We start from the raw sequence: 22,040 nt of genomic DNA on the forward strand, positions 1-22,040 counted from the left end.
AGCTTCCTTTTTGTAGCCAAGAGTTTGTAATAATCTGCAGCAGTGAACTCATAGAACTGATCGGTCTCCTCTTTCGAAATACGGACAAAACATATAATGTAGTGTTTGGTTGATATAATGTATCAAAGTAATTTAGAATCAATTTTTTTAGAGGTAATTTAGAATCAAATTAATCAAGGAAAAAGTACTAATTTGGAATTAAATCAATAAATATTAAGGGAGAATCTTGGTAAATATGGAAAGTGAATCAAACGAACTTCATACGTATGTCTCCTTATAACTTTCTACTATGTAAAAAATATCAGATAGCTATAGCAAGTTTACTTATAGAGGATCCGTTTTTCCTCGGATAACTGATCTGTTTGATAGTTTTAGAAGAAATTGAGTTCGATTCCTGATAACTTATCTTGACTAGACTTATTTCTTTGTTATTCATTATATCTTTGATTTAATTATGCATTAATGCTTTCTACGACGTGTAATCTGAAAATGATAATTTGATTTAGAAAGTGTGAGATATAGGTTTTTTTTATCTAAAATATATGTATTAAATCATGTAGATACTAATGCCTAGACATGTGGTTAGGTTTGCATTCATATAACTATCCAGTCATATATGTCATTGAATCAATCAACTATTTTGCTTAACATCGAAAGTCGATTGATACACAGGATTTCACGTCCTTAGGCAAACATGTCAACATATGATGAGGGATAGGTGGAGACATAGTGAAATTAGGAAGAGTATATGATGAAGGATGACAAGTTGACTCTACATGCTTATGATAGAAAACGCAAGAACTACCATGGGGTTAACTGTAATCCTCGAAAAGAGATTTTGGCGAGTCAAAATCCTATCATGAAGTAGCCACCACGACAAAACCTTCACCTTTAGATGAGGCCAAGACTCCAACACACTCGAATGAAGCCATACCATTTCTTCTGATCTCCCATTCACTTCACTAGCTCTCCTAAGAAGGAAACTATAAGCTGACCTCATAGAATAATTAAGTACTAGATGCATCATTGCTCTAGACTCAGAAGTGTACACCTTCAGAGAAGATCATACTCTCTAAAGTTTAGAGCAACTCTCCCAAAATCACACGCTCCCCCACAAAAAAAAAAAAATTCCTCCACCACTTAAGACCCCACACAGAACCCTCTCTCACAGTCATATCAATCACCTTAGTTTCTTTTTGGATATAAATATGAAATAACCTAGGGAAACTAATAAGATATGAAACTGGATAAAGACAATATATGATATGGATAAGATAAACATTAATCCTATAATGTGCTTGATCCGCACATGATAGCAAACATGACATCATAATTTTATCATAATTAAATGATAAAATTGCTCTCATAATTAATTAAATATTTTAAAAATGGAAGAGGCTTAATTATAACAACAAACATAAGTCCTTGAGCTTAGCTCAGTTGGGATGGACAATGCATAAAATATGCAAGGTCCGGGGTTCGAACCTCGGCCACCACAAAAAAAAACACATAGAATATCAATGTAATAAATAAGGAATTAATTTCTATCTTATCAAGATAGTTTCTAATGCAGCTTGTACTTATGATAAAAATCACAAAAGGCAAGTTAGCATATATGATTAGAAAATGGTTTATTTTATTTATTTAGTGTATCAAACGTGAGATTCAAGCAGGATATGATAAATTTATCATATCATGTCTCTTAATTCTAACATTAATAAAAAACCCTAAATCCCACCGTCCCCCGACAATGACGATCCCATTGATGACTCGTTCGCATATCTGACCTCCTGTTATCAACCTTCACTCTTAGACTTACAAACATCTAACCATTAGACCCAAAAAAATCTTTCTCACATCTTTGTGTACGTGGCTCCAAATCAGCAAAATTAATATTTATTACTTTTAATGGTATCTCATTTAGTAAAAAATAAAAATAAAAATGGTATCTCATTAATGAATTGAATGCCGAAAACCACACCACTAATCCTTTAAATACTTATGTGTATAGACATAGCCCTTCTAACACCCCCCCCCCCAAAAAAAAAAAAAAACGTAGCCCTTCACTTCTCCTTGTTTCTCTTTTCATTTGTTAAACATTCATTTGTGCAGTCATGGCAAGTTTGGGAACTGAACAACCAAATGCTTTCAACTCTGGTCCTCACAACCAAACTGTAAGTTTCTCTAGTTCCAAGACTATTTTTATGTTTTATTATGTTTAACAGTTATAAATTATTTATGATTTCGTTCATTTATATTGCTTATAATCAATTATTTTTTTGAGCCCTCGTATTTTTCAGAATAAGATGGTTTTGATGCATCATCTTGTTGATAAATTAAACTTTTACCTTTTCATTATTGAAAGTAAAAATATTGTCTTGTCTTTTGATCTTTTGTTCTGGTGACATAGTCTGATTGATTGTTTGGGGTTCGTTCCCTAGTTTGTTCGTTGTTGTAACTTAATACTTTAGTCTTAATATATTTCATTTTGGTATCTTTACAAAAGAGCATACCAATAAACATATTCAAATTTGAGAAAAGCAGTCATATATGTCTAAGAAATTTTGAATTTGATGAAGTTCTCTATTTCGTATATTGAAGAAGACTCACATTTCAAATGAATAAACAGAGATGTAATCTTAGTTCTTTAAAAAAAAAATAAAGATGTAATCTTAGTTTTATTTTTTGGCAGTTGGTGTAATCTTCTTTTGAAAGAGGTTGGTGTAATCTTGGTAATATCATAATACTGATTAGGAATTTTAATGCAAAATTTTTAAAAACTAAATGGTTATCAAATTCTGTCAAAAAAAATAAAAAATTAGCAATAGTTTTGAAGCAGATATTTTCATATGTGTCATATCATATTTAAAAAATTCCATATGTGCTCAAATTTACGAGACTTGATTTTCTACCTTTTTGAAGCAATAGTTAGTTTTGGACAATTTCTCTCATTTCTCAAAATGTTCAAATACTAGGAATTTCTAAAATTTCGGACTCTCTCTCTTTCTCACACCAAAATAATGTGTCATAAATTATGGAATACTGATGAAATATCTTTACCAAATCTGATTATCCTGATATTTTCATTAAATGTAATTACTAGTATTATTTTTTTATTTTTATTTTGTTAATAAATCAAATTATACTTTTTTTTTTTGAAAGAAAATCAAATTATACTTATAATAGGTAATTTTCCGCATTCATTTTTTTTTTAAAAACTCGTTATCCAACTTAAGACCAATATATATCAAGATATTAACTTTTTAGGAGAAAAATATATTATTATTATTATTATTATTATTATTATTATTATTATTATTATTATTATTATTATTATTATTATTATTATTATTATTATTATTATGTAATAAAAATATAGTTTAAAATGTAACTAAACTAAGACAGCATCATTTGTAACAACCGTCTTCTTATTTTTTCATATCTTGAGTTACATTTTGTATTTTATGGACCTAACCTAGTATACCTACCTAAGATGCATCCGAACATGCATTAATTGTTCACATGGCATAGTTGGAGAACTTAGCTTTATTTCTTCAATTAGCATTTTCTTCCATGTGAAGAATTGAGTAAGAGTATGGACGTATTGACTTGAGAAACATCTTGAATTAAATTCGACTAACCATGCAAATAGTTGAATGGGATACAGTTTGAATGAAAACATATATTTCTTAATTTTTTTAAAGAGATTGTAAGAAGTTTTTTGGCCATAAATAAACAGAGTTTATTTTTCATAACTCATTGTGATTTGGCTTGCTCATTTTCAAGCATTATTTTATTTGCACCTAGGCTTTTATTTATGATAATGTATATGCAAGTGTATAGATATATATTTTATATGTAAAAAGGAACTCGTTTAATTTGTTGTTTCTTGTTCAAATAGATTGAAGGAAAATCAGAGAGGGAAAAACAAATTGAAAATTGGCTTCCAATTAACTCTCAAAGGAATGCAAAATGGTGGTATTCTTCTTTTCACAATGTCACTGCCATGGTTGGAGCTGGTGTTCTTGGTCTCCCCTTTTCCATGGCTGATCTTGGATGGTATATTTCAAACCCTAATTACACTTGACAAGAAATATTCTCCAAAATAAAATAAGATACAACTTTGTTTCATGACTTTTATCCTTTCAAGTATATAACTTTGGACCAAATAACTTGGATTTACATAATCTAGTAGAATTTTTTTTTTTACCTTCCTATAGTATAGTTTGACTGTACTACTTAATGATATGCTGATTTACATTTTATTTTACCAAAATGGGGCAAGTCGTAAATACCATGTGCAACATCAATTTTTTTTCTTTCTAAAATTGTACATTGAAAAAATATTCAAAATGCGAAGTCGACGCTACAATGTATGATAAAAAAAAGTGACACATGGTATATCCGACTTGTCTCATTTTGATAAAAACTTTTTCAACTACATCAAATTGAAAAATACTAGTGAAGCAAATAACCAAAAAGTTTCCTTTACTTGAATAAACAAAAGATATGTTGTGATTGTGACTGACTAATGGTTGATTTGAGAATCACATGCTCTATGCTATTTGGTCAGGGGTCCAGGTGTGGCTATACTCATCTTATCATGGATCATCACTCTATATACATTGTGGCAAATGGTTGAGATGCATGAAATGGTTCCCGGAAAACGTTTTGATAGATACCATGAACTGGGCCAACACGCGTTTGGCGAAAAGTTAGGCCTTTATATTGTGGTGCCTCAACAACTTGTTGTGGAAGTTGGGGTGAACATCGTTTACATGGTCACCGGAGGTGCATCATTGCGAAAGTTCCACGATACTGTGTGTCCAAGTTGCAAAAATATCAAATTGACGTTTTTCATTATGATCTTTGCCTCTGCTCAATTTGTATTGTCTCATCTACCTGACTTCAACTCCATTTCTGGTGTATCTTTGGTTGCAGCAGTCATGTCCTTCTGGTATATCTACTTCTATCTATTCTCTATATTACTTTTTAGGGTTAAATATCTATTTTGATTTCTACAAATATACCACTTTTTTTGTTTTAGTCTATGTAGAATTTATTTATTTATAATCATCACAAATATTAACCTACTTGCATTTTGCTTGTTGAATGAGGAATGAAAGATTGCTAATTTAATTTTTTTATGTTTACATTTCACTACAGTTACTCTACAATTTCTTGGACTGCTAGTGCACACAAGGGAGTACAAAAAGATGTACATTATAGTAGCAAGGCTACAACTACCGCAGGATCGGTTTTTAATTTCTTTAATGCACTTGGCTCTGTTGCGTTTGCCTATGCTGGACACAATGTGGTGTTGGAGATCCAAGCAACAATTCCATCTACACCTGAGAAACCATCTAAGGGTCCAATGTGGAGAGGAGTTGTTGTTGCCTACATTGTTGTTGCTTTGTGCTACTTCCCTGTTGCTATTATTGGTTATTGGGTGTTTGGCAATGAGGTTAAGGATAACATCCTCATCTCTTTGGAAAACCCAGCTTGGCTTATTGCAATGGCTAACTTTTTCGTGGTTTTACATGTAATTGGAAGCTATCAGGTAAGATATAATTTTTTTGAACAAATAGGAAACTTTTTAGTTAATCATTATTTTCATTTAGTCCATAAATTTTTAAGATTGTATGATGAGCTCATGATCAAAGTTAGGATAAAAAGTCCTACGGTTATAATTTTAATTTCATATTTTGATCGTTGTTGTAGATTTACGCAATGCCGGTGTTTGACATGATTGAAAGTTTTTTGGTGAAGAAGTTGAATTTCAAACCAAGTGCAATCCTTCGTTTTGTTGTGCGTAACTTATATGTCGGTAAGTGAACTACATAATATATAATTATTTTTTGGAATGACAAATATTAATATATGTTTGTATATATACAATTTTAGTTATGGCATGTTTATATTTGGTAATCACACCTAATGATGTATTTCTTTGTTTTTGTGTATTTGTAAACCTTTTTCTCTCAGCATTCACAATGTTCATTGCTATTACATTCCCATTTTTTGGTGGTCTCCTAGGATTTTTTGGAGGATTTGCTTTTGCTCCAACAACATATTTTGTAAGCCATGAAAAATTCAAAATATAATCACTAAATTTTCTAAGGATTATCATATTGTTGCTAATTTTTCATTTTATTAAATTTTCAGCTTCCATGTATCATGTGGCTTGTAATTTACAAACCAAAGAGATTCAGCTTGTCTTGGTGGACTAATTGGGTAGGTATCTTTACTTGTTATTTTTTTTTTCTCTGAATTATTTAATAATTCATTAATATTATAAGCACATGTTTAATTTCTTTGCTCCATTTATTACAGATATGTATTGTTCTTGGGGTATGTATAATGATTTTAGCACCCATTGGAGCATTGAGGAGTATTATACTTGAAGCCAAGACCTACGAATTTTACTCTTAAACTCTTTGCCTACTTGAATCAGTTAATGGGAGGTGTGATGCAAATAAAATAGTTATAACTTTGTAATTATAAGAGTTATAACTTCCCATGATAATGACGATATCTATTTTCACTATGCTTTATTTGTTGTCAATAATGTTATATATTTTTCAATTTCAATGTACATAATTGAACACACTTTGAGGTTCAATGGAAGAAGAAAATGAATGATATTTTTTTTTTGTGTGTTGAAGATTCAATGTTTGTTAATTTTTGTATAAAAAAGGATGAGAAAATTAAACTACAGATACATAATATGAGTTAGGTTTTGTAATTTTGTTCTGATTGAAGATGTTATGATTGCAGATCAATTGTATTGGTAAACCAGTTTCTTGAATTATTGTTGTACTAGTCTAATAAAAAAAATTAAATACTGGCAGAGCAAGTTCCAATATTTCTAGTCATTTTTGTTACTGAATTATTGAATAGCACAGTTGAAAGCACAACTAGAAAAATTCTAGGCTTCATGGGTATTTTATTCCAATGAAGCACCCTTTCTCAACAAGAGTGTGAGCTTATAATAAGATTTCCTAAAACCTTATTAAAAACAACTTAGGAGCATATATATCATAAGTGCTTTTTTATAAGATCTTTCAAACAGTTATGAGATAAGTTCTTGGTGGGACATGATATGAAGAAAGACTCAGCATGAAGAAAAGGATATGATTGTTCTTGATAGGGTAGAACCATAGAAAAAGCTATGTGTGTTTTTTAGTTTATGCATGTTATTAGTACTAAAACCATGAACAATGAACAAATATTATGGTGTTGTCTTTAGTTTATATGACAATCAAGATCATTGGCTGCAAGCACACTTTCAATGGTTCTTGTTATCTTAAATATTTTGGTGTTGTCTTTAGTTTGAACAAAAATTCTAACATTAACCAATTTGTATGATGGAGAAAAATATAATATAGTGCAACAACAACAATAAATAATAAATAAATTTGGGGGTTTAACATTTAAAAAAATGGGGGTTTCATAAAAAAATTATGGGATTTGTGTTTACCTACCGGCAGTCACTGTAGGTAAAAGTACTAGTCTATAGGCAAATCTTCTAATTTGGGGGTTTTGAATATTATGTTTGTGATCTAATACATTTCCAATTTGGTTTTTTGTGTGTTTTTCTCATTTGTTTTATACTATAATATGTTTTTGAAATTCACCTCTTCATTGTCTATGTTTGTGTGGCTTGGCCTTGCGTTTTCGAAAATCGCAGAGTGAATACACGTTGTTGAGTGTTCAAGTTTGGGGAAAAACTCTACTTAGCTAGTGACACTAGGAAAATGATATACTTATTGATTTTGTTGTTGTATAAGAAAATTATCATCTATGATGTAAAAGAAATTATTTTTCAAAAAACAAGCGTTTGATGTTATTGTTATTACTATTATAATTTCAATTAAAACAAAAAGTGAATTATGCTGAGTTATGAGTCAATGTGATGTCTTGAAGCATACGAAGGAATTTTTAAATCCCTATAAGAGTTATTATATGAAGATTTCCACTGCATATGAAACTTTTTCTTTATAAATACAGTATAAACTCTATAAATTAATAATGTTAGGACCGGAGAAATTTATTAATTTAGAGAGTTATTAATTTACCGATAAATTAATAATTATTAATTTAAAGATTTTTTAAGTAAGCACTTATGGCGTCGAACACTCTTCACAACTTTATGATACAATACAAAAATACAACACCTGAGCTATTGGATGCAATAAGAAAAGTTAGAGATGAGCTCCAAACAGACTTGAACTTTAAAGGAAAACAAACAACTATTGAATCATATTTCAATAGAGTGTGTAATATATTTTGTTCAGTTTCTATGAATTATTAATTTATGATTTTCTTGGGACCGAAAATTATAAAGGGATCTTCCGAAAAATTATTATCTTATTATTTTATCGAGTTTTTCAATTTTTTACATTGGCCCAAGTCGGGACCGGACAAATTTATTATTTTAGAGAGTTTATTAATTTACCGAGTATTAATTTAAAGAGTTTCTACTGTAGTAGTAATATTTATTTTGTGGTTCAGGGTGTCACACTATTAAAGAACTAATCAGGAAACTCTAACTTGCCTTTTCAAAATAAGGAGATCTCGTTCTACCAGTTGGAAACACATCTTAATCCCACTGTACGCCCATCACAATTGTTCCATTAAGACCTTTTTGCATATCTGGGTCCAACGATATCCTTCGATAAAGCCTCACCTCCAGGTATCAACCTCGAACGCCAATTCTCCAAAAGGGTAAGATTAGTCAATCTTAAATCTTTGATACTCAACCATCCTTCATTCTTAGACTTACAAACATTTGACCATCAGACCCAATGAATCTTTATCACCCCTTTGTGTACATCTTGGTGGCTCCAACTCAATAAAAGTACCTCCATCATCCGATCACTATTATAAACAAAAAATTAGTTTTTAGATTCATCGAATAATTGATGTATTTGAATTATATTATAGAGTAGATAAATATATCAATTACACAATATACTTAAAAAAAAATATTTTGTTTATAACAATAATCAGAAGAAATAATATTTATTTACTTTTATAGTATCTCATGCAAGTACACCAAAAAAAAAAAATAGTATCGCATGCCATTAATCTCATTAATGAATTGAATACCAAAAACTACACCACTAGTCCTTTAAATACACATAGTCCTTCAAACACCCAAAAGAAAACACATAGACCTTCACTTCTCCTTGTTTCTATTTTCATTTGTTAAACACATTCATTTGTGCAGTCATGGGAAGTTTGGGAACTGAACAACCAAATGCTCTCAACTCTGGTCCTCACAACCAAGCTGTAAGTTTCAAAACTATTTTTATGTTTAATTATGTTTAACTATTATAAATTATTTATGATTTCGTTCATTTATATTGCTTATAATCAATCATATACTGCTGTACAATTTTCTACCAAAAAATATATTTCCTTACAATTTTTACATAAAAATTAAGAGAATAAAGTCAAAACAAAGTAAGAATAGTATTCTCATATGGATTGTACCTGGGTCAGGTCTCATGCCCCCGGTCTTTGTATCTTTCTTTTTATTTTCATTTAATTTTCATTTTGCATAAAAAAAAGTAAGAGAATAAAGTCATATTTTCTAGATGATACTCATAAGGAGGTGTTTTTGCATCATCTTCTTGACAAAGTAAAACTTTCAACCTTTTTATGGTTAAAAGCAAAAACGGCGTTTTGTCTTTTGATCTTTAGCTTTGGTGGCATGGCTCGATTGATTGTTTGAGATTTGTTTCTTAGTTTTAGCTTTTTGTTTATTTTACCAGTTTGGTTCTTTGATTGTTGTAACTTGATACTTTATTCTCCTTTTCAAGCATGCCTTGTGCCGGTTATGAGGTAGTTTTAATACGTTTCATTTTGGTTTCTTCAAAAAGAACATGCCAATAAAAATAATTCAATATGGAAAAAAACAGTCATATGTTTAGGAAATTTTGAATTTGATTAATGTAATCTTTTTGTTTTTTGGTAATTGGTGCAATCTTTTTTCATGCAATTTTTTTTTTTCAAAACAAAATAACTGTCAAATTCTGTCAACAAAAATTAGCTGTAGAATTTTAGTAGCAAATTACTCCCTATGTGCTCAAATTTATGAGACTTTATTACCGATCATATTTTCTACCTTTTTGAATATTTCTCAGATTTTGTCTTGATACATTTTTTGTTTGACAAAATGTCCAAATACTTTGAATTTCTGAAAATTTGGACACTCCCTCTCAACAAAATAATGTACCATAAAAAATTACATTAAAAAATATTTTTAATGTAATATTTTGACCAAATCTGATTATCCTGATGTTTTCATTAATTTTTTTTTTTGGCGATGTTACTTTTTTTTGACAACTTAGGCGATGTTACTAGTATTATTATTTTTTAATTTTGTTAAAAAATCAAATTATTTTTCTTATGCATATATATCAAGATATTATTTATTTTGTCAAATAAAAATTTATTATTATTATTATTATTATTATTATTATTATTATTATTATTATTATTATTATTATTATTATTATTATTATTATTATTATTATTATTATTATTATTATTATTATGTAATACACAAAGTTTAAAATGTAACAATAATAAGAGAGCATCACATGTAACAAATTAATTTTCTGCATTCTTATTTTTCTTAGGCTATAGCTATATCTAGTATTTTATTTTGCTGGCGGAATATTTTACCATCCTCCTTTGAGTAAATTAGCTGGAGCATTTTATTAGCAAATTACTCCATATGTGCTCAAATTCATGAGACTTACCAACCTCATATTTTCTACTTCTGGAATAGTTTTGGCCAGTTTCTTTTCTATCTCAGTTTTTTTTTTCCAAATATATTTTTGTTTGACAAAATGTCCAAATACTTGGAATTTCTAAAATTTAGGACTCTTCAAACATAATAATGTGCCATAAATAATTACATACTGGTGGAATATTTCCGAATCTGATGATTGTGATATTTTCACCATAAAGAGAGCATTATAATTATTTGTAACAACCGTCTTCTTATTTTATTTTTTTCCAAGTTAGACAAGGAATCATACTTACATTTCGTATGTCATAGACCAAACATAGTATACATACATTAATTGTTCACATGGCACAGTTGGCGATACATTGTTTTATTTTTTATATTAGCATTTTCTTCCATCTGAAGAATTGCTCTTTATAGTAAGAGTATGGAAGAATTAACTTCAGAAAAAACTTGCAAATAGTCGAATGGGATACAGTTTGCATTGAATTATAGTAGATGAATTAAAATAATCCGTTGACCTATTTTTTTTAAAAAAAAGATTATAAAAAGTTCTTTGGCCATAAATAAACAAGGGTTTATTATTCATTGGCATGCGCATTTTCTAGCATTACCTTTTTTTAGGGCACATATTTCTTCTTTTTTTTTTTGACAAAAGGGCACATATTTCTAGCATTACCTTGTTTGCACCTAGGATTTCATTTTAATATATAATTGTATAATTTTTTTCTGGACTCATGTAAGTGTATAGATGTATATTTATTATATGTGAAAAGGAACTCATTTAATTTATTGTTCTTGTTCAAATAGATTGAAGGAAACTTCGAAAACACAACGGAAATAGGAAAATCGGGGAGGGAGAAACAAATTGAAGACTGGCTTCCAATTAGCTCCCAAAGGAATGCAAAATGGTGGTATTCTTCTTTCCACAATGTCACTGCCATGGTTGGAGCCGGCGTTCTTGGTCTCCCTTTTTCCATGGCAGCTCTTGGATGGTATATTTCAAACCTAAATTACACTTGGCATGAAATATTCTCTAAAATAAAATAAGAAACTTTTATGCTTTCAAGTATATTACTTTAAGACCAAATAACTTGGATTTACATAATCTAGAAGAATTTTTTTTGCTAAAAAAATAATTTGTAGTTTAACCTTACTATAGAGATATATGAAATATATTGGCTGTTGATTTGAGAATCACAATGCTCTATAATAGAGATATTAAATTTAAAAATAAAATAACTATCTTTAATAAACTTTGATTAACTCTTGAGGGAGGTGTAAGTAACTCATAAAGAAATCATAACTCACTCAATAATCAATCAATGTTTCTACTACTCAGGGGTCCAGGTTTGACTATACTTCTCTTATCATGGATCATCACTCTGTATACATTGTGGCAAATGGTTGAGATGCATGAAATGGTTCCCGGAAAACGTTTTGATAGATACCATGAACTGGGCCAACATGCGTTTGGCGAAAAGTTAGGTCTTTATATTGTGGTGCCTCAACAACTTGTAGTAGAAGTTGGGGTGAACATTGTCTACATGGTCACCGGAGGTGCATCATTGCGAAAGTTTCACGATACAGTGTGTCCAAGTTGCAAAAATATCAAATTGACCTATTTCATTATGATCTTTGCCTCTGCTCAATTTGTATTGTGTCATCTACCAAACTTGAACTCCATTTCCGGTGTATCTTTGGTTGCAGCAATCATGTCCATTTGGTATATCTACTTCTTTATATTGTCTATATTAACCAACTTGGATTTTGCTTTTTAAATGAGAAATGAAACATTGCTAATTTAAACTTTTATGTTTACATTTCACTACAGTTACTCTACAATTGCTTGGACTGTTAGTGCACACAAAGGAGTAATACAAAATGTACATTATAGTAGAAACGCTACAACGGCCGCAGAATCAGTCTTTAATTTCTTTAATGCACTTGGCTCTGTTGCATTTGCCTATGCCGGACATAATGTGGTGTTGGAGATCCAAGCAACAATTCCATCTACACCTGAGAAACCATCTAAGGGTCCAATGTGGAGAGGTGTTGTTGTTGCCTACATTGTTGTTGCCTTGTGCTACTTTCCTGTTGCTATTATTGGTTATTGGATGTTTGGCAATGAAGTTAAGGATAATGTCCTCATCTCTTTGGAAAAACCTGCTTGGCTCATTGCAATATCTAACCTATTTGTTGTTTTGCATGTAATTGGAAGCTATCAGGTAAAATTCATTTTTTAATATTGAAAACATTTAATTAATCATTATTTTTAGTTCGTCCATAAATTTTAAGTTTGGATGATACAGTATGATAAAAGTTAACAAAATTTTGAGTTATTTCTTAAAACTAAAAATTATCAATCTTATTTCTTTTGGGTACGATAATTTAGTCCTTGAATTGTGCTTATTGTATTAATTTGATGAAAAAAGAATTTATTTTAATAGATCATTATAAAAGTTTGTTAGTTTTTATAGGATAAAAAGGTTCTACACTTTTAATTTTAATTTCATAATTTGGTTTTTGTTGTAGATATTTGCAATGCCAGTGTTTGACATGATTGAAAGTTTTTTGGTGAAGAAAATGAATTTCAAACCAAGTACCATCCTACGTTTTGTTGTGCGTAACTTATACGTGGGTAAGTTAAATAAAGTAGTGTATAACTTTTATTTTGGTATTATAAATACTATTATATATTTGTATATGTACTCACAACTACTGATTTATTTTCTTTGATTTTGTGTATTTTCAAATTTCTCAGCATTCACAATGTTCATTGCTATTACCATTCCCTTTTTTGGTGGCCTCTTAGGATTTTTTGGAGGATTTGCTTTTGCTCCAACAACATATTTTGTAAGCCATGAAAAATTGTAAATATAAATACTAAATTTTCTTAGGATTATAATAATTTTGCTCAACTATTTATTTTATTAAATTTCAGCTTCCATGTATCATGTGGCTAACACTTAAGAAACCAAAGAGATTCAGCTTGTCTTGGTGGACTAATTGGGTAGGAATTTTTAAATATTGTTTTTGTATAATAATTTTTAATGTTATAAGCACATGCTTATTCAATTTCTTTGCTCCATTTATTACAGATATGTATTGTTCTTGGCTTATGCATAATGATTTTAGCACCCATTGGAGCATTGAGGAGTATTATACTTGAAGCCAAGACCTACGAATTTTACTCTTAAACTCCTTTCCTACTTGAATCGGTTATAATGGGAGGCGTCATGCAAATAAAATAGTTATAACTTCCTATGATAATGACGATATCTATTTTATCTATGCTTTATTTGTTGTCAATAATGTTATATATTTTTCAATTTCAATGTACATAATTGAACACACTTTGAGGTTCAATGGAAGAAAGAAATGAATGATATTTTTGTGTGTGGAAGATTCAATCATTCTTTTTTTTCAGATTAAATGTTGTAAGTGAAGTTCTTTTTTTTTTTTTTTTTTAGACTTTGGTTGGTGTTGTAGCATCTATAATATATGCTTGATTGAAGCACAAAACTTATTTTTTTGAAGGATTGTATGTATAAAATAAAATACAGTTTATTCGCATAGGTACCTGATGTTGCAAAGTGCTCCAAATGGTTCTATTGGTAACGATCAACAAACTACAAATGACACTGATTCACTACTGTTTTAAGGTTTTGTCATGTTGGACATGATTTTATTTTGTTTTGATTTTCTTCTTATAATTGTGTTGTCCCAACTTATGTTTTTATGCGCATAATTTCTTAGAAGGTTGCTTAGAAATGAGAGATGAGTAGATCTGAACATAGGGCAAGGAAATGAGAGATGGGTTGATTTAAATGCCTTTACAAGTTCCTACAAATAAGCGAGCTTCCAAGCAAAAAATTACTTTTATTTTGAACTTTTGTCTTTTAAAAAAAATTCATATTTAATTTATTTCATATTAAAAAATTCTAAATTTAGTAAATGAGCCGTTTGTAATGTTCTAAACTTGTATAAAAAAAAATCATTGAAAAATTTAATAGTAAACGCTCCCACTCTTTGTTTCCCTATCCGAACCTTGAAAATCGACTGGTTCCGCTTCTCTCTCGAAAAGGTTGTTGCTGGATTTTTCAATAGTGAAGATTGTTGAGTTTTTGTATGTTGAAGTCGACGTGAGATTAAGTTGTTGAAATTGATGTCTTAGATGAATTTGCAAGCGAAGGTTAGAAGAGCGTCGCCGGCGTGAACGAGGTGGTGAAAAGAGTAGGAGAAAAGAGTTTGGATTTTCACCACCTCGTTCACGCCGACGACGCTCTTCTAAAAACTCTTAAATTTTTCAATGATTTTTTTGATACAAGTTTAGAACATTACAAAAGGTTCGTTTACTAAAATTTAGTATTTTTAACATGAAATAAATTAAATATGAATTTTTTTAAAAGACAAAAGTTCAAAATAAAAGTAACAAAAATCCGGACGCATAAATAAAATTTTGAGATAATTTTTTGCAGATAAACTTTTCGTGATGTTCTTAACACTTGTGCAAAAAATTGTCCAAAATCTTAAAAGTTTAAACATAATTAAACAAATTTAGATATAGTAGGGACTAAAACTAAGTGCATAATTTTTTATATGGGCTAAAAGCACTATTAAAATTAAGTAAGGACTAAACTTAAAAGGTCCCAATTTTATAGGGACCAAAAACATATGAAGTCATTTACCACATGGCAGCCATGTCACTTGAAATGTCCATGTGGCATGTCTGAGTCAGCATTCTGTTAGCCTAGTCAGCATAGTTTGACGGCAAGGACCAAACTTACAAACAGAAAAAAACTTTGAGATGAAAAATTTAATAAAATTTAAATAGGGACCAATATTGGAAGCTCGCTTATTTGTAGGGACCTTAAACTTAATTAACCCTTTTTTAATTACTATAAGTCCATTACCCTTTAAGTAGAGGAAAGAAGTGATCTTTCCAGTTATATCATTAATAGCCATTTTTCTAAATGTTAATTGCTTTTGGTCTATTTTAACTTTTAAGGTTCATTGATGGAGAGGAAGATGAAGATGATTTGTTCTTGGTGGGACATGATATGAAGAATGAGTCTGCATGAATAAAAGCATATGATTGTTCTTAATAGGGTAGAGCCATAGAAAAAGCTATGTGTGTTTTTTAGTTTTTGCATGTTATTAGTACTAAAGCCATGAACAATGAACAAATATTATGGTGTTGTCTTTCGTTTATATGACAATAAATAATAGGTTAAATACCACTTTTGGTCCTTTTAGTTTGAGATAATTCCCAAGTTAGTCCTTTAAGTTTCGAAAGTTTCAAATAGGTCCTTTTAGTTGATAAACTATTTCACCGTTACAATCAAGATCATTGGCAGCAAGCACTTTCATGATATGGTTCTTGTTATCTTAAATATTTTGGTGTTGTCTTTAGTTTGAACAAAAATTCTGGTATTAACCAACTTGCATGATGAAGAAAAATATAAGGTAGTGCAACAACAATAAATAATAAATAAATTTGGAGGGTTTTACATTTAAAAAAAAATAGCGGTTTCATAAAAAAAAAACGTGGGATTTTTTTTTACCTACGGACAGAGTTGCTGTAGGTAAAAGTACTAGTCTGTAGGGAAATCTAGAGGTGTCAAATGGGCTGGCCCGGCCCGGCCCGGCCTGGGCCCAAGAGGCCCGACTACATAAATGGCCCGGCCTGGCCCGGCTCAATTATAATTGGGCCGCATATTCTAGAGCCCGGACCGGCCTATGTGGGCCATGGGCCAGCCTGACCCGGCCCATTTATTTTTTACTTTTAAAATTTATTCACTTTTTTAATATATTTTTTTATATATTAGTCACTCACCACTATTTTTTTCCTAAAATATGATTGGATGAACATAAAAGTATAAGTAATTTTTACATTAACATTGAATATTAATGAAACTCTATATTATTCATTCAATTAAATCAAATTAATAGTTTATAAACTTTAAAAATTTTAAACTTTAAGCTAAATTCATTCATTTTTATTAAGTTTATTTATTTAAATATTTTTTTTATTGATAAATTTTAAAATAGTTGATAAAAAATTTCAAAAATATACTATTTTTTTAACAAAAAATCAAATTAAATAGTAATAATGGGCCAGCCAAAGCCCGATGGGCTAGCCCGGCCCGGCCCAATTTTTGTATGGGCCGAATGGGCTTGGGCCAAAAAAGCCCGAGTGTGTTTTTGGGCTAGTTTTTAAGGACCGGCCCGTCCCAAAATATGGGCTTTTGGGCCGGTCCGTTAGCCCGGCCCATTTTTGACAGCTCTAGGGAAATCTTCTACAGACAGAAAATTAAACCGTAGGTATAACATGTACAGACACACAAATTTATGCTGCAACTCGAAAGGTAAAATGCACGGCCAATGTGGCCGTTGGTCAATGTTCTCGCCGCATATACCCACGGAAATTAGCCTGTAGTGATGGTTTTTGCCCGTCACTACAAGTCAAGTTTCTTGTAGTGAATATATATAAAAGGTTACGAATTGAAAAGGAAACCCAATTGTGAAGAAATACCTGCAATTGGTGGTAGAGCTGTCAAAATGGGCCGGGCCGTACGGGCCGGCCCGAAAGCCCGAATAAAATGCAGGGCCTGGGCCGAATAATTGCAGCCCGAATTTTTTCAGGGCTTTTTAGCCCGGCCCGAAAAAGCCCGCAGCCCGTTAGGGCCGGCCCGTTAGGGCTCCGGGCGGCCCGCCAGCCCGCCAAAAACTACAATTTTTTTTTTCTCTGTGTTACTTAATGCTTTTTACTTAATGCTGAAGCCATATTTGACCGGCAACTGACTGCTCTTGCCTTTGCCAGAGTTGCATGAATTACGCCCCTGACTGGAGCTGAAGCAACAAAGACTGTCCATGGATCTATTTCTTTGACTTCGATCTATCACATGATCTATTTCTTCTCCATTAATTAATCACAGACAGCACTAGCCATGTCTGTATCAGTATCACTACACATTACTGCTACTATACTTTCCTTACATCTCCTTCTCTTACTTGTTAATGTAAACTCATACTCCTCCATGGATCCATACAAAGTACTCAACCTAATCCACAACCCAAACGGCACCATAAATAACACGCTTAGACAAATATTCATTGCAGTAATGTAAAGCCTGTCCATATATTCCAACAAAGCCAAAAAGCCAAACTCCCAACTCCCACCTCAAAGACTGTCCATATATTCCAACAAAGCCAACAAGCCAAACACCAAGAAAATAAAATGAACATAATCCCTCCCAAAATACTCAAACAGCAATGTAAAGTCTGCTACACCAGCATAAGGAACATAAAAGAAAGCACCCATCGCAGATCCACAAAAGACAGTGCCATTGCAGTAGTTTTTTTGTATGTCCTTAAAGAATGAAAAAAAAATATATATATATACATGTGCGGGCCGGGCTGGCCCGTTAGCCCGGGAGCCCGTATAGGGCCGGGCTCGGGCTCTATTTTTTCAGCCCATATTTAAACCGGGCTTTTTAGCCCGGCCCTAAAAAGCCCGTTACCCGTTCGGGCCGGGCCTAAACGGGCCGGGCCGCCCGTTTTGACAGCTCTAATTGGTGGAGTGCTTGGCATAATGATCTATAACTAAAAGGTTGCACTTTACTTGTTGGGGGGGGGGGGGCTTCACGTTACACACCAAAACAATTGGTGTATTTGCAAATTTAATGAGTTCAATAAAAAGAGAGGAGAGATTTATCTAAAGGAGAGAGATACTGCGAAGGAGAACGAGGAATCAGCTTCGACGTCAAATCTTCTTTCTTCTTGTTCTTATATTAAGATAATCTTTAACTCTTGTTCTTAATTATCGTAAGATTATGTTTACTACGAGTCTCCGGAAAATACTTGATCCGACTGATTATATATAAGAATTTATTCATGTCTTTGATTTAATTCCACACTTAATGTTTTTCCCGGAGTGCAATTCAAAAATGATTATTTGATTTTAGAAATTTAAAGACATCAAATTTTTATCTAAAGGACATGTATTAAATTATGTGTTACTAATAGCTAGATATAGGGTTAGGTTTGCATTCATATAAACTATATGGTCATATGTCATTGGATTCATTGACTATTTTGCTCAACATCAGAGTAGACTTATAACATGGATTTCACGTCGTTAGGCAAACATTTCAACATACAATGAGGGACAGATGAAGACGTAATTGAATTAGGAGGAGTTTATAATCAATCCATAAAAGAATTTTAGTTGATTAGGTAACGAACCTTAATCGCCACAATATAGTCTTTCTATTATTGTTTTATTACTTAAACCGCAAAAACCCATTTATGCATAAAAATTCCGTCTTTTCATACTCAAAATAATAATATTTGTTGAATTTACTCAAAAAATAAAATAAAATAAAATATTTGTTGAAAGGTTTTAGTGTCGTATAAGTCTTTGTGGATTTCACTACCAAAAAAAAGTCTTCGTGGATTTGATATTTATTTTTGATTAAAACTGACATAATTACTGTTGTGAGAAGGATAGAAAAATTCTTCTTTATCAAATGGTGTCGTTGCTGCGGTCTACGATATGACGCCATTTGATAACCAATTTTTTTTTTGTCCCTTAAAAACAATTTAATTTTTCTATACATCTTGGTTTTTTTAATGAAGTTGATTAGGGAAAGTTAATGTGTTTCGTCCAAAATTTGTACCAAATACATAACCTTTTGCTGACCTATTCTTAATTATATTTTGGGATGGAGGAAATGTGTGTGTGTGTACACAAATAAAAATCCCTCCCAAAAAAAACAAGAGTGAAATCTAAAACACCACCGAACAACCATCTAACCTCCTTTCAGGATCACTTAACCCTAACTGAACAAGAGGAACATTAGCAACAGAACCACATAGTCAACCATCCCCAACACAAATCTACCACATGACACTATCAGTGACAACATAGAATGGTTTCATGATTCCACTCATAGAAGGAATATGTGTGACCAAAATATGAATTTAACTATATTCACCAACATGCCCGACAAACATCTCCTACCCCAAAAAATGTGAGCATTATGCACTCTCCACAAAGACTACACAACATTTTACCAGACTAATAAGAAACCTAACCTCTCCTTTCTCCCCACCAGCCACCTAAGTCTAACAATATACTAAGAATATTGGAAAAATCTGAAGGTAAAAGAGACTCCCAACCTAACCACATACACATATGATACCACACATGACCTAATAAAAATGTGACAAGCTGATTCTATAGGCTCATTATAGAAAACACAAAATACTAACAAGTGCTAATATAATCCTCCTTGAAAAGAGATTCTGGCAAGTTGAAATCCTATTTTGAAGTAGCTGCCACGAGAAAACCTTTACCTTGGGAGGAGGCCGAGACTCCCACACACTTGAAAGAAGCCATATCATTTCTTCTAACTTCACATTCACCTCACTAGCTCTCATATAAAGCAAACTATAAGGTGACCTCACCGAATATACACTTAATGAATCATTGCTGCAGACCCAGAAATATACACCTTCAGAGAGGGTCGAAATCTCTAAAGTCTAGAGCAGCTCGCGCAAAATCACACGTTGCCACAAAAAAAAAATCCCCCTCCACTTAAGATCACACAGCCACCATGAATCCTCTCTCACATTCATATCAATTTCTTTAGCTTCTTCCTCGATGGAAACCTAAACAACCTAGGGAAACGAATCCTCAATGGAATAACACTCAACTAGGAATCCTTCCAAAAATCTGTAGAGCGACCATCACTAACCTTCTTAAAGATACTAATTGTAAGGCCCCAATTTTTTTTTTTGAAGGATTCCCCAAATTTCTTATTATTATATTTTAGTAATATAGAGATTTAAAAAAAAAACTATAAAATATCTTTGTGGTGTGATAACTTTCTATGTGTTTGCCTTTGTGTATTTGTCTTAGTAATTTATTTGAATTGTTAATATTAAATACCTTAATTTTATTTATTTATTTTGACAAAAAATATCTTTATTTTATTAAAACTACTAATTTGAAGATAATTGTATTATTTTTTTTCAAATAATAAAATAGTATAATTATAATCATGAGAGATGAGAGATAAGGCTGGGATTAATCTTTTTGTCAAAAAAAAAAAAAAGGTTGGGATTAATCTACTAGTAGCTTGTGTAAACCTAATAGAAATGAATTAGCGCCGCACTATTGTGTGTTTAACAAATTGGAGCAGCTTTACGTGAGTGATACTTGGCGATTGCAACATTCAACCATTGTTTTATAGGTGAGTAGAATTCATCTCTTTATTACTATTTTTATTATAAAACTTTCATTGCACTAGTATCATTTTCAGATACACTGACTTTTATATTTCACTAAAACTTCATATTAGTTAAATTGATGATTTTCTCATAGAATTCATCTAGGTTAAAAACGTTGTTTCAGGATTCTAGGTCCTGAGAAAATAAATTAAATCATAATTGTAATGATTAGTGAATTAGCAAATTAACAAATTTAGGATACATCATTTGATGATATTAGTTTGATTGAAATGAGTGTTTGAAGTTCAATTTTAGTTTTGTTTTATTTAATAATTATATTGATCAATATGTTGAGTTTAAATTAGTCATTTACGTAAATTAGAAATTCTTGAAGAGTGAACTTCAAAATCTCTTGTTTTTTAAATTTGAACTTATTCTAATGATGTAATTCCTATTTCTAAAATTGTAACAACATCGTTAGAAATAAGGTTACTAATTTGGACTATTATAAATTATATTTTGTAGTGATAAATCATTAATTTATAGTTTTCTGTTCATGTCTATATTGTTTGGTCTTTCATAGGTTATACAAAAAGAGGAAGTGAACTGTCAAGCCGTTTGGATTCCTTATCGTTGTGGAGTTTGTTATTCTATATGAAAGCTTCACTAAGGTACGGGGTGAATCATGAGTGTAAAATAACTGTGATAAATGGGAAAGTCGTATTTTAACTGTGATGTATGGAAAACCGTGTTGTGTTGTGTTATATAAGAAACTTATTATCTATGATGTCAAAGAAGTTATTTTTTTCGGAAAATAACGATTTGATGTTATTGTTATTACTATTATAATTTCAATCAAAACAAAAAATGAATTACGTTGAGTTATGAGTCAATGTGATGTCCTAAACCTTATGAGAGATTTTTTGATGTTTATGAGATAATTTTTAAATTCCTAGAAAAGTTATTATATGAAATTTTCCACTGTAGATTAAACTTTTTTTTGTATAAATAGTAGAAATATTTATTTTGTGGTTTAGGG

General features: G+C 31.0%; 2 protein-coding genes across 2 annotated transcripts; both read left to right on the top strand.

Annotated features, from left to right (window-relative positions):
* Positions 1-2,030: 2,030 nt before the first annotated feature.
* LOC146913328 (lysine histidine transporter 1-like) lies at positions 2,031-6,663 on the top strand. The gene is made up of 8 exons (XM_085716523.1): positions 2,031-2,174; positions 3,902-4,059; positions 4,574-4,957; positions 5,167-5,560; positions 5,722-5,827; positions 5,986-6,077; positions 6,166-6,234; positions 6,334-6,663. The coding sequence occupies exons 1-8, from the start codon at positions 2,115-2,117 to the stop codon at positions 6,430-6,432; spliced, it is 1,362 nt and encodes a 453-aa protein (XP_085572649.1). The 5' UTR covers positions 2,031-2,114; the 3' UTR covers positions 6,433-6,663.
* A 2,499-nt stretch (positions 6,664-9,162) lies between these two features.
* LOC146913329 (lysine histidine transporter 1-like) lies at positions 9,163-14,175 on the top strand. The gene is made up of 8 exons (XM_085716524.1): positions 9,163-9,294; positions 11,573-11,757; positions 12,105-12,488; positions 12,597-12,990; positions 13,298-13,403; positions 13,527-13,618; positions 13,707-13,775; positions 13,864-14,175. The coding sequence occupies exons 1-8, from the start codon at positions 9,235-9,237 to the stop codon at positions 13,960-13,962; spliced, it is 1,389 nt and encodes a 462-aa protein (XP_085572650.1). The 5' UTR covers positions 9,163-9,234; the 3' UTR covers positions 13,963-14,175.
* The last annotated feature ends 7,865 nt before the right edge of the window (positions 14,176-22,040 follow it).

Source organism: Medicago sativa, chromosome 6 (genome assembly GCF_051527215.1).
Source record: "Medicago sativa cultivar Bolivia chromosome 6, Bolivia_mono, whole genome shotgun sequence".
Lineage (NCBI taxonomy): Eukaryota > Viridiplantae > Streptophyta > Magnoliopsida > Fabales > Fabaceae > Medicago > Medicago sativa.